This window comes from Leptopilina heterotoma, unplaced genomic scaffold (assembly GCF_015476425.1).
Source record: "Leptopilina heterotoma isolate Lh14 unplaced genomic scaffold, ASM1547642v1 Lhet_55, whole genome shotgun sequence".
NCBI classification, from domain to species: domain Eukaryota; kingdom Metazoa; phylum Arthropoda; class Insecta; order Hymenoptera; family Figitidae; genus Leptopilina; species Leptopilina heterotoma.
Window position 1 is genome coordinate 330,307 of NW_025111119.1, and position 18,332 is coordinate 348,638.

General features: G+C 26.7%; 3 protein-coding genes across 4 annotated transcripts; all 3 read right to left on the reverse strand.

The window, feature by feature from the left end:
- Positions 1 to 4,711: 4,711 nt before the first annotated feature.
- LOC122508675 lies at positions 4,712 to 6,976 on the reverse strand. The gene is made up of 2 exons (XM_043622159.1): positions 6,888 to 6,976; positions 4,712 to 6,594 (listed from the first exon to the last, which is right to left on the reverse strand). The coding sequence occupies exon 2, from the start codon at positions 6,550 to 6,552 to the stop codon at positions 4,834 to 4,836; it is 1,719 nt and encodes a 572-aa protein (XP_043478094.1). The 5' UTR covers positions 6,553 to 6,594; positions 6,888 to 6,976; the 3' UTR covers positions 4,712 to 4,833.
- A 4,441-nt stretch (positions 6,977 to 11,417) lies between these two features.
- LOC122508679 lies at positions 11,418 to 14,029 on the reverse strand. Of its 2 annotated transcripts, none has more exons than XM_043622163.1 (2): positions 13,934 to 14,029; positions 11,418 to 13,195 (listed from the first exon to the last, which is right to left on the reverse strand). In XM_043622163.1, the coding sequence occupies exon 2, from the start codon at positions 13,141 to 13,143 to the stop codon at positions 11,962 to 11,964; it is 1,182 nt and encodes a 393-aa protein (XP_043478098.1). In that variant the 5' UTR covers positions 13,144 to 13,195; positions 13,934 to 14,029; the 3' UTR covers positions 11,418 to 11,961. The 2 variants fall into 2 exon arrangements, with proteins under 2 accessions (XP_043478098.1, XP_043478099.1); XM_043622164.1 differs by having other exon boundaries at positions 13,863 to 14,021.
- Positions 14,030 to 14,868: 839 nt separating this feature from the next.
- On the reverse strand, positions 14,869 to 17,793 carry LOC122508669 (putative leucine-rich repeat-containing protein DDB_G0290503). Its single transcript, XM_043622150.1, has 2 exons — positions 17,624 to 17,793; positions 14,869 to 17,172 (listed from the first exon to the last, which is right to left on the reverse strand). The coding sequence occupies exon 2, from the start codon at positions 17,128 to 17,130 to the stop codon at positions 15,067 to 15,069; it is 2,064 nt and encodes a 687-aa protein (XP_043478085.1). The 5' UTR covers positions 17,131 to 17,172; positions 17,624 to 17,793; the 3' UTR covers positions 14,869 to 15,066.
- Between the last annotated feature and the right edge of the window lie 539 nt (positions 17,794 to 18,332).

Consider the following 18,332-nt stretch of genomic DNA (forward strand, 5'->3'; position numbering starts at 1 on the left):
GAAATTTAAAACTCGATTTTTTAAAGAAAAGATAAAAGGAATTTTTTGAAAATTGATTTAAATTTCCTTCTCTTCATCACACTGTGAATCAGTGTCTTCAGAGTCGACAATAACACGTAATAATTTCTTTATTACCTTTTCCTTTTTGTTTAAATTAAAAGAAACCTGATCAAGTTTTGTTTGTAATTTCGTTATCTCATTGATTGCTAAATTTAATTGTTGTCGTAAACCTTCGTTTTCATTTTTAAGATATGAAACATGTCCAATTACAAATGATTGAGATGAATTAACTGTTTCATTGTTTTTGAAACTTTCCAAATTGACGAGAATTTTCTTATCATTTTCCTCTTCTTTCCGCTCTTTAATATTTTTCTTCTCCATATCGTCCTCTTTCGTATTTTTTTGCCCTTCGCCACTTGGATCGAAAAACTCGTTGTCGACAGACTTTAAACATTTTCCATTTTCTTCAGTTTCTGTATTTTTTTCTTCCTCCTCTTCTCCGGGTCCCGAAATAATGAAAAATGAACGTATAGAAGACGATGGAGAAAGTGTCACACGATCTTCTGATTTTTCTTCCTTATTCGATTCTCTATTTTCCGTTTGTTCGCAATTGGAATTTTTTGCAGATTCAATTTCGTCTTTGTTTGTATTTTCGTTCTCAATTATAATCTTGTTTTCCTCGGGAAGAGAAACGGTAGCTGATTGATTTTTGTTTGTTTCCAATTTTGAATTTTCGTTATTGTCAGAATTGTCTTTTGATTCTGACGGAGTAATTTTAGAAGCATTTTCAATTGTATTTGTAGCAATTTTATTCTCGCAGATTTCCACTGAATGCAAAATTATAAAATAGTCTTCATTTTCAATAGAGGATAATGTACTGAAAGGTGTTGTACATTGTCCTTCGTAAATAAATCGAAACTTTGCTGTTAAATGCGAGAGAAAATGTTGTACTTTACAAAAATTTAGTTTTGAATCAAATCGAAATATAATGGGAAAATTAAATTTACTCCACTTATTCAATCTTTCGGAATTACATTCGTCGACGATTTTCACGTAAAACAAAATGTCCGGTTTCTGATAATTTTCATCTTGCATGTAATCGTCGTAAGATTTTGACGAATATTCAACAATCAATTTTTTTTCCTCTGAAATGCAATTTTCACAAAGAGACGTCTCTACATTGTCTGGATTTTCAATTGCAGTGTTGACAATTTTTAACTGTTTTATCCTCGGATTGAGATGCAAGAGGAATTCCCAATAATTTTCTTTTGTGATTGCGTGTCCGTAGGAAAGGGCATCGATGTGAATTAATAATTCTTCTGGAATCGTCTTGTGTATTTTTTGTAAAGCGTTATTAATTTTCGAAGCTAAGTCCATAAAGTTAATAAGGTCTATTTTCAATAATCTCGATTTTAAACATTTTTCCTCCATGTTATTTACTTCATATGTGAGTGTAAGTTCGTCTACATCTTCATCTACATTTTGTCCTGTAATACAAGGAAATGTTGGAGATAGAAATTTCAAGTCGATATTTAATTCCTCGGTTGTGTTTAGAATGTTTAAATATCGATTCAGTACTTCACAGTTTATATTGTGATTTTCAAAATCAGGATGAATTTTACAAAAACTTACTACTGGACAATGGGGACAATTGATTAAATCTTCATCTTTTGTATTAATACAATCGAAACAGTTTCGCGGATGATTAAACATTAAAACTTCTAATGGACTCATATTTCTTTGTAATTTCTTTAATATTTCTTGATAAATTTCATTTCGTTTCGTTCTCCAATCGAATCCACCTAAATTTTGAAGCTCTTCATGAATGTGTGACACTTTTTTCTCTTTTAATAATTCCTTAATTACTTTGCAAAAAGTCTCGTGAACTAGTAAATGCTCTAATCGATGATCCTCAGAGCAATAGCAAATCATGTTGCATTCACATCTTTCCCAGTAAAAAAAAAAGTATTCAGAATAGAGAAAAAGTATTGGTGGAGACGTTCGGTGAATGCGTTTTCGCGACAAAACCGTATTGGTGGGTCACGGTGAATACATTTCGCTTACCGTGAATACTTTTTTTTTAAACTCTCGATTTAAAGATTCCTAAGCAAAGTTGAGAATATTTATAAAGAGCGTAAGTGATCTGAAGTATAAAAATGACGATTGCGAGAAGGAAATAAGAAATTTTGAGAAAAAACGAAAAATTAAATGTGACAAACCTACAGCGTATGATGATGAAAAGGAACATTGACGATACCGACAGAAACTTGAGAAATCCAAGTAAATGTATGTGAAACAGTAAGTTCCGCCGGTAACGTCAAAGTTCTTTTTAATCATCATACGTTGTAGGCACAGAAAAGCATATGGTAATTGATCAACATTTGACAATCTGTTTGTCACATTTAATTTTTCGTTTTTTCTCAAAATTTCTTATTTCCTTCTCGCAATCGTCATTTTTATACTTCAGATCACTTACGCTCTTTATAAATATTCTCAACTTTGCTTAGGAATCTTTAAATCGAGAGTTTAAAAAAAAAGTATTCACGGTAAGCGAAATGTATTCACCGTGACCCACCAATACGGTTTTGTCGCGAAAACGCATTCACCGAACGTCTCCACCAATACTTTTTCTCTATTCTGAATACTTTTTTTTTTACTGGGATTTTAAATTGTCCCTCGATTTACAAATATAGCACTCATTTGGCAAACATCTTTCCATCTTGGAAGAATTCATATTTTAGAATTTTCTTCTTATTTCTCCCAAGTTTGCGGAAACCTGTAAATAAAAATTTGTTTCTTATTAAATTTTATTGAGAAACGTTGTATTATCGAAATGAATAAAAGTTACAAAAATAATTGTGACTCTCTCCCAAGAAAGCTATATATGTATACCATTCTATTTGGGAGCGCGTAACATTATGAATAGAATTTTTAAGAAACCTAAAAAATGTGAAAATATTAAATAGAACAATTTTCTCATATTTTACTTACAGGCTTTTAAACTTTCAATTGTTTAACAACAATAGAGAAAAATCTGACAGTGTTTTCGTTTTGCTTTTTTGCAAACATAGAATAGTTACATAATTGAGAATCAAAACTATAGGACGTTTAATTTACACGTAATGCGCGTAATGTAATGTCATATTAAGGGCTTAAAGACCCTTCAAAAACTTAGTTTTTAGCCAAATTTTTTAGTTTTAATTTTTTTAAAGGCGCTTGCACACTTCCAAATTTTTAGGCGAGCAGCGAATTTTCACGGCCTTGAAATGCACATTACTAAATATGATTGGCTCTACAAAAAGCTGCGTGAAAATGTACTTTGTCAGAGCCAATCATATTTAGTAATGTGCATTTCAAGGCCGTGAAAATTCGCTGCTCGCCTAAAAATTTGGAAGTGTGCAAGCGCCTTAAGATTAATTGCATTTTTGAATATTGTTTAATTAAAAAGCTTTCGAATAATTTAAATTTCGTACTTTTTAAATATTATTTAATTAAAAAATTTTCATATTATTAAAATTTTGTCATTTATTGACAATATTGAGAGCAATTGAATTTAATACAATTTTAAAAGAACTTTTTTTTAGATAATTAAAATTTCAAAGAATTTTTTCAAAATTTTTAAAAATAAAATTGATTTGAAGAAAAATATTAAATATAAAAATATTAATTTTTCATATAAATTTATTAGAAAATTTGTGACATAAACGCATTATTTAAACAGTTTTTTAAAAAATTATAATTGCAATTTAAATAAAATAGAGAAATACAAAAATATTAATGAATTATATTAATTATTTTTATAAATTTCCATAAAATTCTAAAAAGCAATTCAATTATTTTCAAAAGTAATAAAATTGTTCGCAGAAGTTCAATTATGTTTAGAAATTTTTTTAAACTCTCAAAATTTTAATTATCTTTATAAATTATAAATAAATAAATTATTCTCCACAATTCAATTATTTTCAAAAATTTTAATAAAATTCTATACGCAAATTAAATTTGCAGAAATTCAATTAGTATCAATACATTTTAATAAAATGTAATTAATCAAATTTTCAATTATAATTATGAACAGACAAGACTATTTTAAAAAATTGAAAAAATTCTTAATTTAATTCAATTATTTTCCAAATTTTTAATTACAATTATTAAAAAAAAATTATTTTACAAAAAAATTTAAAGAAACTTGTCGAAAGAATTTAATTATTCATAAAAAATTTGGAAACCATTTGTAGATTTATTTATGTTCGAAATTAAAGAAATTTAAATTTGATGAGAAAAAAACCGGGAAAAATCCGTGAATTTTGTTGAACGAAAATAGTAGACGCTCTGTTTAAACACGTTCCCAGTCAATTTTAAATCTAAAATGATTTTTTCAAAATCCAAAATTTTAAGAACTTGTAAAAATTCTATATTGCAAGAAAAAAAACTGTTTTTTTTTATTGTACATTTATTAGAAAATTCATAATAACACAATTACATTTTTTAAATATTATTAAATTACAAATAGTTTTATAAATATGAAAAAGTAACAAAAATATTTAAGGAATGATTGAATTTTAAATTCAAAACTTTGGTACGAATTTTTTCTTCTTTTATAAAAAGATAGAAATTATATAAACAATCGTTAGAATCGAAATAACATTAATATTAATAACAAATAGGATATTTTCATTTTTTTTCTGAAACATTTTTTAAAATATTAAAATCACTAAAAATATAAAATAGGAAATGAAGAGAAAAGTAATAATTGAATTTTGAATTCAAAAAAATGATAAACTAGAAGATTCTTTTTTAAAGAAAAGATAAGAGAGGAATTTTTTTGAAATGGATTTAAATTTCCTTCTCTTCATCAGACTGTGAATCAGTGTCTTCAAAGTCGACAATAACGCCTAATAATTTCTTTATTACCTTTTCTTTTTTGTTAAGTTTTGTTTGTAGTTTCGTTATCTCATTGAATGCTAAATTTAATTGTTGTCGTAAACCTTCGTTTTCGTCTTTGAGATACGAAACATGTCCAATTACATATGACTTGGAAAAATTAAATGTCTCTTCTTCCCCTTCTTTGCGTTCTTCTATATTCTTCTTCATATTGTCATCTTTGGATTTTTCTTCCTTAGTCGATTCTCTATTTTTCGTTTTTTCGTTATTAGAATTTTTCTCCTCCTCAATTTCGTTTATGATTGTATTTTCCAGTTCAATTGTAATTTTGCTTAAATCGATATAAGAATTTGAATCAGAGAGATTTTCGTTTGTTTCCAATTTTGAATTTTCGTTAATGTCAGTCATTGTGCCAATTTGTCCCTCGCAGATTTCGCCTCTTGCCGAATAAATAGATTTTTGGAGTACTTTGTTCTCCTTTGATTGCAAAATTATAAAGTAGTCTTCATTGTCAATTGAGGATAATGTACTGAAAGGTGTTGTAAATTGTCCTTCGTAAATGAATCGAAACTTTGCTGTCGAAGACGCGAGAAAATGGTGTGTTTTACAAAACTTTAGTTTTGAATCAAATCGTAAAATAACGGGACAATATAATTCACTCCACTGATTTCGTTTTTCGAAATTACACTGGTCGTTGATTTTCAAGTAAAATAGAATATCCGGTTTTTGATAATTTTCATCTAGCATGTAGTCATCGTAAAATTCTGAAGAATATTCCACAATCAATTCTTTTTCCTCCGAAATGCAATTTTCACAAAGAGACGTCTTAGAATTGTATCGATTTTCAGTTTGAGTGATGACAATTTTCAACTTTTTTATCTGCGGATTGAGATGCAGGAGAAATTCCCAATAATTTTTTTTTGTAATTGCGTGTTTAGAGAAAAGGGCATCGATGTGAATTGTCAATACTTCGGGAATCGTGTCGTGCACTTTTTGTAAAGCACTATTCATTTTCGAAGCTACGTCCATAAAGTTAATTAGGTCTATTTTCGAGAATCTCGATTTAAAACACTTTGACCTTATGCCAATTACTTTGAATGTCCGTGTAAGTTCGTCAATAACTTGATTTACTTTTTCTTCTGCAATACACGGAAAAGTAGGAGACAAAAATTTCAAGTCGATATTTAATTCCTCGGCTGTGTTCAAAATGTTTAAATATCGATTCATCACTTTACAATTCGTACTGTGAAGTTCATCTTGTGGGTGCTTTTTACAAAAACTTGCCACTGGACAATCAGGACAATTTTTTAAATCCTCTTGTCTTGTTTGACGACAAAAGAAACACAATCGCGGATGTTTCCACATTGCATTTTCTAATAGACTCATGGGTCTTCCTAATTTCTTTGTTACTTCAAGGCTGATTTTTTCTTTTTTTGCCTTCCAATCGAATCCACCTAAAATTTTCAGCTCTTCATGAATGTGTGACACTCTTTTCTGTTTTAATAATTCTTTAATTACTTTGCAAAAAGTCTCGTGAACTGGTAAATGCTCTAATCGATGATCCTCAGAGCAATAAGAAATCATGTTGCATTCACATCTTTTTAAATTGTCCCTCGATTTACAAATATAGCACTCATTTGGCAGAAATCTTTCCATTTTGGAAGAATTCATATTTTAGAATCTCTTTCTTATTTGTCGGAAATTTGCGGATACCTGTAAATAAAAATTTGTTTCTTATTAAATTTTAGCGTAGTATGTAAATTTATAATCAGTTTTTATTGAATATTTTCGGTGTAATGACGACTTAAACATCAATAAATTGTTAATTGATTTTCTTTCTGTATTTTTATTTTACTTTACAAATTATAAATATAACCTAAAACTTCTTGCTTTTAGAAATGACATTTATAAACGTTCGATTGACCTCATTGACAAACCTTAGAATTTTGAAAAACATAAGAAAAGTGAAAATATAATAGAGGAAAATTTACTGATAATATACTTACGTTATAATTCTTTCAATTAACTATTGTTAATTATAGCAATTATTAAAAAATCTGACTATATAGACAGTGACAGTATTTTTACAACTTAGAATAGAAAAATTATAGAACTAAAACCTACATTATTTTTGTAATTTTGTTTTTACATGCAAATGTAATGTTATCTAGGGTCCGAGGACCCCTTAAGAAAAGTTAGAATTTCTTTAATTAAGTTCATTAAAGTTTTAAATATATTTTTCAAAATTTATATTTTGCTCTTAAACATTTTTCAATACTTTTATGAATATTGAAATAAGAGCTGAGTTGCCGCGTCGAAAAATATTGAAAACCTTAAATTGTCAATTAATTTTCCTTAAATTTAATAAATTAATTAATTAATTATTAATTAATTAATTTTCCTCTTTTTTTTTAAATTATTAAAAAAAGCATTCAAATATTTTCCCAAATAATAAAATTTGGCACGAAAATTATTAATTACATTAAAAAGAATTAAATACAATTCATCGCAAGAATTCAATTATTTTTAAAAATAATAAATTTCTTCTTGGAAATTCAATATATTATTTTAAAATTTTAATAAAATTCTTCAGAGTTTAATTATTTTTCCACTTAATAAATTTTTTCACGAGAATTCAATTATTTTAAAAAAAAACTTGAACACGACTCTTTGCAAGAATTCAATTATTTTCATAAATAATGAAATTCTTCTCAGGAATTAAATTATTTTTTTAAATTTGAATAAAATTTTTCACAAAAATACAATTATTTTCATTATAATAATAAAATTCTTCTGGATTCAATTATTTTTTTAAACTTTAAGAAAATTCTTCGCAACTTAAAATTTCTAGAAAGTAATTAAATTTTTGAGAAGTTAGGTAGTAGACATGTTTAGTTCAATTTCGATTTTTTTTTTATTTTGAATCAATTGAAAAGATATTCTTTTTTTGAACTTAAATTCAATCAAAGGGCTGAAAAAATAAAAGCAATGATTTTTTATATAAATTTATTACAATTCACAATGGCGATCGCATTATTTAAACATTTTTTTTGCAATTAAAGCTGCAGTTTTTAAATACAATAAGAAAATACAAAAACATTAACGAATAATTGAATTTTAAATTCAAAAATAGATGTAGGAATTTTTTTAAACCAGAAAATAGAAATTTAAAACGTATTCTTTTAAAAAGAAATAATATTAATTGTATTAATTTATAATAGGTAGGCATTTACATTTTTTATCGAAATATTTTCCAAATTACGAATCATTGAAAATGTAAAAGAAGAAGTAAAAACAAAAATTAGTATTGGAATTTCAAATTAAAAAAAACAAAAATAAAAGATTTTCTTTTGAAGACAAAAAATAAAAGAGTTTTTTCGTAACGAATTTAAATTTTGTTCTCTTCACACACTGAATCAGTGTCTTCAAAGTTGACAAATACGCGTAATAAATTCTTTATTATCTTTTCCTTTTTGTTTAATTCAAAACAAACCTGATCAAATTTTGTTTGTAGTTTCGTTATTTCTTTGAATGCCAAACTTAATTGTTGTCGTAGACCTTCGTTTTCATTTTCAAGATACGAAACATGTCCAATTACATAGGACTGAGAAGAATTAACTGTTTCATTGTTATCGAAACTTTCCAAATTGACGAGAATTTTTTTAACATTTTCCTTTTCTTTACCCTCTTCTATATTCTTCTTCTCCATATTTTTTCGCTCTTTGCCATTTGGATCGAGAAATTCGTTGTCAACAGTCTTCAAAAATTTTCCATTTTCTTCCGTTTCTGATTTTTTTTCTTCCTTCTCTCCTCCGGGTCCCGAAATAATGACAAATGAACGTACAGATGATGATGGAGATAGTGTCACGCGATCTTCGGATTTTTCTTCCTTATTTAATTCTGTATTTTCCGTTTGTTCGTTTGTTTCCAATTTTGAATTTTCGTTAATGTCAGAATTAACTTTTGATTCTGACGGATTAATTTTAGAAGCATCTTCTACAACATTTTCACTATTTTCACCACATTGATGATTTTTCGTACCAGTATTTACAATTTCTGAATGAATTTCAATCGTATTTGTACTAATTTCCTCCTCGCAGATTTCGCTTGTTAATGAATCAGAAGATTTTTGAAGTACTTTGTTTTCCTTTGATTGCAAAATTATAAAGTAATCTTCATTTCCAATTGAGGATACCCAGCAAACACGTTACGTAAGTGTTACATAACAAATAAAGCACCTTGTTATGTCTCACTGTGACAATATTGTTATGTAACAACTACATAATGAGATAGTAACAATATTATATAACACTGTTACTGAATGGTGATATAATAGTTACATAATTTTTTCAAATAACTATTATATAACTGTGTGATATATTCATTACATCACAGAGTGATAATTTTTGTCTTGTTAGATTGTTCTCTAATTGTTACATAACTGTTACGAAACTGTGTGACATAACAGATACATAATTTTGTTATAATTAATAAAGTAGGTTACATTATTATATCACACTGTGACAATATTATTATGTAACCATTATATAATGAGATAGTAACACTGTTATATAACACTGTTACTGGATGGTGATATAACAGTTACATAATTTTTTCAAATAACTATTATATAACTGTGTGATATATTCATTACATCACAGAGTAATAATTTTTGTCTTATTGCATCGTTCTCTAATTGTTACATAACTGTTACGAAACTGTGTGACATAATAAATACATAATTTTGTTATAATTACTAAAGTAGGTCACATTATTATATCACACTGTGACAATATTATTATGTAACTATTATATAATGAAATATTAACACTGTTACTGGGACGTGATATAACAGTAACATAGTTTCATAACATACGTATTATACAACAATGTGATACATTTTTTTAAACTGCACTTAAATAAATAATAGGCAGAATGTGTTTTTTACATAGGCAATTTTTTCCTAAAAACAAAAGCAATACACGCAAAGCAATTGCTTATTCTTTTTAAAAAGAAATTTTTGCTTTAGTTCCTAAGGTTAACATAACAAAGCAAATTTTAATTTGAATATTTAGAGAATACTATATTAAATAATAAATTTATTTATTCCAATATTCACAACTAATCCAATGAAGAGATTAAACCTTATAAACAGAATTAATATTATATATATATATATATATATATTCATTTTTACTATCGTGAATATAATGATAATGTATTTTTATAGTTTATTATTTAAAAATTAAAAAATTATATTTTACATTTTTATTAATTATATGTGACGCGATTTGAAGAAAGGGAACTTAGAAGCAAAAAATTGTAGGCTATGTTTGCAATTTTTTAAATGAAAATACAAAAAAGTAACAACCGTCAATATAAATAACTGACATTTTAAGTCTTTATTACAACTAAAATATTTAAAAACAAATTATTTAAATAGCAAACATGTTCTGTAACTGTTACGTAACATTTCTGTAGTAATAAGAGCTAAATTACGTAACTGTTATGTAATTTTTATGTAACATAAAAGTAACAATGTTCTGTAACTGTCGTTACAAAATTGTTACGTAAAATTGTAGTCTCTCTGTTACGCAATAAAATTATGTAATTGTTACATAACTGTTATGTAACATGAAACACTATTTTATAATTATTGTTTCGAATAAATATTTTTTATTATAAATCTAGTTTAACTGTTTAAGTTTATTAATTTACAATAAATTATTATTAATAATTATTATCAGTATTATTTATTATAATTATTAATGTCCAAAACTTTTAAAGAAGTACGTAAAAGTAAAGTGGGGTGAAGAAGCCGACTTTTGGAACATTTTACGATATTTAATATATCACTCACTTTTAATTTTATTTAAAATTTTTTAACGTACTCTGAAAAGTTTGTCTATTAAAAATTTAAAAAATATCTTAATTTTTTTTGTAAAAAGTTGTCAGAAATTAATAAAGAAAAATTTTTATTTGAACAAATTTATTTAAAATTAATTTAAAGTTTATAACTCTCAAATTTTATGTGAAGAAAAATAGAATTTTCAGAATAAAATAAAAATTTGTAATCCCGATTAGTATAATTGTAATCGTTTCTTTTTGTTACTCACATGTGTGTGACATTGTTATGTAAATGCTACAAAATTGTTACTTATATGTGTGTAACATTGTTACGTAAATGTTACAGAATTGTTACTGAACACTGTGACTAATGTGTGGTAGATATTTTTATTAACACGTTAATCGTATATTACAAATAAAAAATCACAAGTTTGTCTTTGTTACGTAATAGTTACATAACAGTAAGTAACAGAATATACGGCACTGCAGTTGATATAGTAGATTAGGAGAATTCTCATCCAGCCTTCAGTGGCCGTGCGGTTTAAATGCGTTGCGTCGGGTCGTCAAGGGCGGGGGGACGTGAGTTCGATCCCACATGCGAGCGGATATTTTTCATTCTAAGCGTTATGTAAAATAATAAAATTACTATTTAATCTGTATATAAGTGTTGTGAAATGTGAATAAAATAAACTTGTGAACATGTTTATAAATAATATTAAAGATCTGTAAAAAAATCAAGTTTAAAAAATGTACTAATTAATAAATCAGTTTTTTACTAAAATTATTTTTGGATATTACCATGTCAAATGGCATTTGTTATTATCTATTGAATAAAAATAATAACAATAATTTTCACGTAGGTCATAATAGTGATGTTACAATTATATAACAAGCTCATCAAATTATGTAACAGAATCTCATAATTGTGATATAATAATAAGTCACAACGTGATATAAGTGTGATATAACAATTATGTAACATATTTACATAACTGTGATATAATAATAAGTCACAACGTGATATAAGTGTGATATAACAATTATGTATCAAATTCTTCTAATTATGTAACATATTTACATAACTGTGATATAATAATTAAATATCACGCTGCAACATAATTGTTATATCACCCTTCTTGTAACAATTATGTAACTGTGACCCTCATGTTACGACATTTCGTGTCACATGTTCATATCATGTTATATCACGTGTGATATTCTGTGACATAACTGTTACATAACTGTTATGTAACAATGTTTGCTGGGTAATGTACTGAATGGTGTTGTAAATTGTCCTTCGTAAATGAATTGAAACTTTGCTCTTGAAAACGAGAGAAAATGTTGTGTTTTACAAAAATCTAATTTTGAATCGAATCGTAAAATAACGGGACAATCAAATTCACTCCACATGTTTAATCTTTTGGAATTACATTCATCATTGATTTGAACGTAAAACAGAATATCTGGTTCTTGATAATTTTCATCCAACATGTAATCGTCGTAAGATTCTGACGAATATTCAACAATCAATTCTTTTTCCTCTGAAATGCAATTTTCACAAAGAGACGTCTCTACATTGTCTGGATTTTTAATTGCAGTGTTGACAATTTTTAACTGTTTTATCTCTGGATTGAGATGCAGGAGAAATTCCCAATAATTCTTTTTTGTAATTGCGTGTTTATAAGATAGGGCATCGATGTGAATTGTCAATTCTTCTGGAATCGTGTCGTGAACTTTTTGTAAAGCACTATTAATTTTCGAAGCTGCATCCATAAAGATAATAAGATCCATTTTCAATAATCTCGATTTTAAATAACATTTTTTCATGTCAGTTACGGTATATGTATTTGTAAGTATATCTATAGCTTCATTTTCTTCTTCTTCTGTAATACACGGAAAAATAGGAGACAAAAATTTCAAATCGATATTTAATTCTTCGGCGGTTTTAAGAACTTTTAAATACTGATTCATCACTTTACAATTCATAGTGTGAAGTTCATTTTGTGGATGCTCTTTACAAAAACTTGCCACTGGACAATCAGGACAATTTGTTAAATCTTCTTGTCTTGTTTGACGACAAACGAAACACACTCGCGAATGTGTCCACATTGCATTTTCTAATAGACTCATGGGTCTTCCTAATTTCTTTGTTACTTCAATGCTGATTTTTTCCTTTTTTGCACTCCAATCAAATCCACCTAAAATTTTAAGCTCTTCATGAATGTGTGACACTTTTTTCTCTATTAACAATTTTTTAATTACTTTGCAAAAACTTTCATGAACTGGCAAATGCTCCAATCGATGATCCTCAGAGCAATAGCAAATCATTTTGCATCCACATCTTATTAATTTGTCTCTGGATTTACAAATATAACACTCATTCGGCAAAAATCTTTCCATCTTGGAAGAATTCATATTTCTAGCTTTCCGTCTTCGCAGAGAGTAAACAATCAAAGTTTACGAAAACCTGTAAATGAATAATATTTTTATCAAATTGTACAGAAAAATGTATTGCACTATCGAAAATTAATAAAGTTACAAAAAAAGATGTTTTGGGAAAGGAAAGAAATCTATTTCGATACTTTAAGTAATGCTTATGGAATTTTCAATAGAAAATGTAAACACAATTCAACGTCTGCATTTTATTACAAAAGTACTTTTAAATTTTCATGTCCTTGTCTTAGATTTATTTTGATTAAAAGTTTCATGCCAAAATATATAATATATTTAAAATCAGTTTTTATTGAATATTTTCGATGTAATGAAGACTTTAAACAACAATAATTTGTAATAGAAATTGATTCCCTTTCTGTATTTTTACTTGAAATGATTTAAATTTATAAACATAACCTAAAATTTTTTGCTTTTTAGCCTTTTAAGATATACCTTTCGTGGGAGTGCGTCACAATTATTTTTTGGAAAATGAAAGAAATCTATTTCTGCACTGTAAGAAATGCTTATTGAATTTTCAATCTAAAATGTAGATGAACGTCCGAAATTTAATACAAAAGTACTTTTGAATTTCCCATAGAATTTTTTGTTTTTTTTTAATTTGTTAAACAATTCTTTTAATAAATTGTTAAACAATTTGTTTTAATAAATTATATACATTTATAAATTTTCTATTGACAAACCTTGGAATTTTGAAAAAACCTAAGAAAAGTGGAAATATAATGGAGAAAAATTTACTGCTAATATAACTTACAGGTTTATACACGTTATAATTCTCACAATTAACAATTGTTAATTAACAATTAAAACATCTGACTTGACACCGTGTGACAGTATTTTTACAAATTACAACTTGAAATAGAAAAATAATAGATCTACAACTGTACTTGCAATTTTGTTTTTATGTTTTTATGTAAATATATAATTAGATCTAGGGTCCAAGAACCCCTTAAGAAAATTATTCAAAAAATTATTTATTTTTGTATTTAAATAAGGAGTTACTCAAAAAATACGTACATTCTAGAAATTAATTTTAATATTGAAAGAGTAACTAAAAGTTTTTAGAAATCATTAGATTTCAAAAGGTTCGAAATTGAAATTTTTGAAAATTTGAATTTTGAGTAACATTGATTAAAAATTCTAAAGAACTTATTTCTTCGAATAATTTTAAGTTTAAATCCTTTTCAAATATTAGTCGAATTTTTGAATATTATTTAATTAGAAACTTTCGAAAAATCAAAATTTCGAATTGAAAGGAACAGTATTTTATACTTATTTTAAGTATCATTTTCTTTGTAAAGAATTAAACTCTCGAAGAATTTTTTCAATTTTTAGAATTTTTAACTAAAATTCTAAAAATTAAAGTTTTGAGAAGTTATAGTAGAAATGTTTAGAAATAATTCAATTTCTGCTTTTCTGTATTTTAAATCGATTAAAGCAACATTCTTTCGGCTTTAAAGTCAATCAAAGGGCTGAAAAAAAGCATTGATTTTTCATATAAATTTATTACAATTATTAATGATAATCGCATTATTTAAATACATTTTGAAAATTACATTTGCAATTTTTGAATACAAAAAGGAAATACAAAAACATTGACGAATAATTGAATTTTAAATTCAAAAATAAATGTAGGAATTTTTTTTTAATAAAAAAAAATAGAAATTTAAAACGTATTCTTTTAAAAAGAAATAATATTAATTGTATTAATTTATAATAGGTATAGACATTTACATTTTTTATAGAAATATTTTCCAAATTACGAATCATTGAAAATGTAAATGAGAAAGTAAGAAAGAAATTAGTATTGGAATTTCAAATTAAAAAAACAAAAATAAAATATTTTTTTTTAAAGACAAAAAATAGAAGAGTTTTTTCGTAACGAATTTAAATTTTGTTCTCTTCACACACTGAATCAGTGTCTTCACAGTTGACAAATACGCGTAATAAATTCTTTATTACATTTTCCTTTTTGTTTAAATTAAAAGAAAGCTGATCAACTTTTGTTTGTAGTTTCGTTATCTCATTGAATGCTAAATTTAATTGTTGTCGTAAACCTTCGTTTTCGTTTTTGAGATACGAAACATGTCCAATTACATAGGACTGAGATGAATTAACTGTTTCATTGTTATCGAAACTTTCCAAATTGACGAGAATTTTCTTATCATTTTCCTCTTCTTTCCGCTCTTCAATATTCTTCTTCTCCACATCGTCCTCTTTCGTATTTTTTCGCCCTTCGCCACTTGGATCGAGAAATTCGTTGTCGACAGACTTTAAAAATTTTCCATTTTCTTCAGTTTCTGATTTTTTATCTTCCTCCTCTCCTCCGGGTCCCGAAATAATGACAAATGAACGTACAGAATACGATGGAGAAAGTGTTGTACGATCTTCTGATTTTTCTTCTTTATTCGATTCTCTATTTTCCGTTTTTTCGTTATTGAAATTTTTCTCCTCTTCGGTTTCATTTTTATTTATATTTTCCTTTTCGATTACTATAATCTTGTTTGAATCGATGTAAGAAGTAGAAGCAAATTGATTATTGTTTGTTTCCAATTTTGAATTTTCGTTATTGTCAGAATTGTCTTTTGATTCTGACGATTCTGACGGAGTAATTTTCGAAGCATCTTTTGCATCACTTTCAACATATTTAAGAGTTTCTGAATCAACATCTGAGAGAATTTCAAGCGAGTTTGTAGTTATTTTGCCTTTGTTAATTTCACTCGTTACTGCAACACAAGATTTTTCAACAACTTTTTTCTCCTTTGATTGTAAAATTATAAAATAATCTTCATTCTCCATTGAGGACAATGTACCAAATGGTGTTTTAAATTGACCTTCGTAAATAAATTGAAACTTTGATGTCGAATACGAGAGGAAATGTTGTGTTTTACAGAAATTTAATTTTGAATCGAATCGTAAAATAACGGGACAATCAAATTCACTCCATTTGTTTAATTTTTCGGAATTACATTCATCGACGACTTTTACGTAAAACAGAATGTTTGGTTTTTGATAATTTTCATGTAGCATGTAGTCGTCGTACGATTTTGAAGAATATTCAACAATCAATTCTTTTTCCTCTGAAATGCAATTTTCACAAAGAGACGTCTCTACATTGTCTGGATTTTCAATTGCAGTGTTGACAATTTTTAACTGTTTTATCCTCGGATTGAGATGCAAGAGGAATTCCCAATAATTGTTTTTTATAATTGCATGTTCAGAGAAAAGGGCATCGATGTGAATTGTCAATTCTTCTGGAATCATGTCGTGTATTTTTTGTAAAGCGTTATTAATTTTCGAAGCTACGTCCATAAAGTTAATAAGGTCCATTTTCAATAATCTCGATTTTAAACATCTTTCCTCCAAATTCGTTATTGTATATGTGTAAGTAAGTTCGTCTATATCTTGATTTACATCTTCTGTAATACACGGAAAAGTAGGAGCAAGAAATTTCAAGTCGATATTGAATTCCTCGGCTGTGTTCAGAATTTTTAAATATTGATCCATCACTTTACAATTCCTAGTGTGAATTTTATTTTGAGGATGCTTTTTACAAAAACTTGCCACTGGACAATTAGGACAATTTGTTAGATTTTCTTCTTCTGTTTCACAACATATGAAACACCCTCGCGGATGTTTCCACATTGCTTTTTCTAATAAACTTATAGGTCTTCCTAATTTCTTCAATATTTCTTCATAGATTTCATTTCGTTTCGTTGTCCAAGGGGATCCAAATTTATTCTTTAGCTCTTCACAAACGTGTGACAATTTTTTTTCATTTAATATTTCTTTAATTACTTTACAAAAATATTTGTGAATTTCCAAATGCTTCAGTCGATGATCCTCGGAGCAATAAGAAATCATGTTGCATTCACATCTTTTTAAATTGTCCCTCGATTTACAAATATAGCACTCATTTGGCAGAAATCTTTCCATCTTTGACGACTTCATATTTTAGAATCTCTTTCTTATTTGTCCGAAATTTTCGGATACCTGTAAATAAAAATTTGTTTCTTATCAAATTTTAGCGAAAAACGATGTATTATCGAAAGTAAATAAAAGTTAGACAAAAAATTGTGATCCTCTCCCAAGAAAAGTACCTAAGAAGCAAATGAGTTTCAGATTATATATTTGTCTTAGATTTATTTTGATTAAATTGAATATTTTCGATGTAATGAAGTCTTAAACATAAATAATTTGCAATATTAATTGATTTTCTTTCTTTTACTTTAAAAATTATAAACATAACCTAAAATGTATGCTTTTTAGGTATATAATTATACCTTTCGTAGGAACGCGTCACAATTATGTTTTAGAAAATGAAAGAAAACTATTTCTGCACTGTAAGAAATGTTTATTGAATTTCCAATCTAAAATTTCCTATTCACAATTTGTTCAAATTATAAAGTAATAAATTTCATTTATAAATTTTCGACTGACAAACCTTGTTATTTTGAAAAAACCTAAGAAAGGTGAAAATATAATGGAGACAAATTTACTGCTAATATGCTTATAGTACAGGCTTATGCACGTTATAATTCTTACAATTTATTAATAATTGTTAATATTAATTAACAATTAGAAACCTGTCAGACAGTATTTTTAGAACTCAGAATAGAGAAAGAATAGATGTACAACTATATTTGCAATTTTGTTTTTACATGTAAATGTATTGTTATCAAGGGTCCAAGGACCCCCTAAGAAAAGTTAGAATTTCTTTATTTGATATTTGATAAGGCTGGAGTCCCATGACAGCGTTTTGCGTTGCGTTTTGTAACTAGGCCATGAGTGTGAGAAAGATACAGATATAGGTTTGCTCTATTTGCACTCATTGCCTAGTTACAAAACGCAACGCAAAACGCTACCATGGGACTCCAGCCTAACAGTTTGTATGTATTGTTCAAAATTTATTTTTTGCTCTCAGACTTTTTTAAAAATATTTTTATGAATATTGAAGCTCTTTAGCTTCAATATTGAATATTGAAGCAACTCTTAAGCTGAGTTGCCGCCTAGGAAAATATTTAAATTGTCCATTAATTTTCCTTAAAGACTTTTTGAAAACTATTAAAAAAGAATTCAAATATATTCTCAAATAAAATTTGTCACGAGAATTTAATTATTTTCAAAAATAATAAAATTCTTCTCAAGAATTC

Coding starts and splice junctions, on each gene's coding strand:
- LOC122508675 (XM_043622159.1), bottom strand. CDS start 6,552: ATGAATTCTTCCAAAATGGAAAGATTTCTGCCAAATGAGTGCTATATT.
- LOC122508679 (XM_043622163.1), bottom strand. CDS start 13,143: ATGAATTCTTCCAAGATGGAAAGATTTTTGCCGAATGAGTGTTATATT.
- LOC122508669 (XM_043622150.1), bottom strand. CDS start 17,130: ATGAAGTCGTCAAAGATGGAAAGATTTCTGCCAAATGAGTGCTATATT.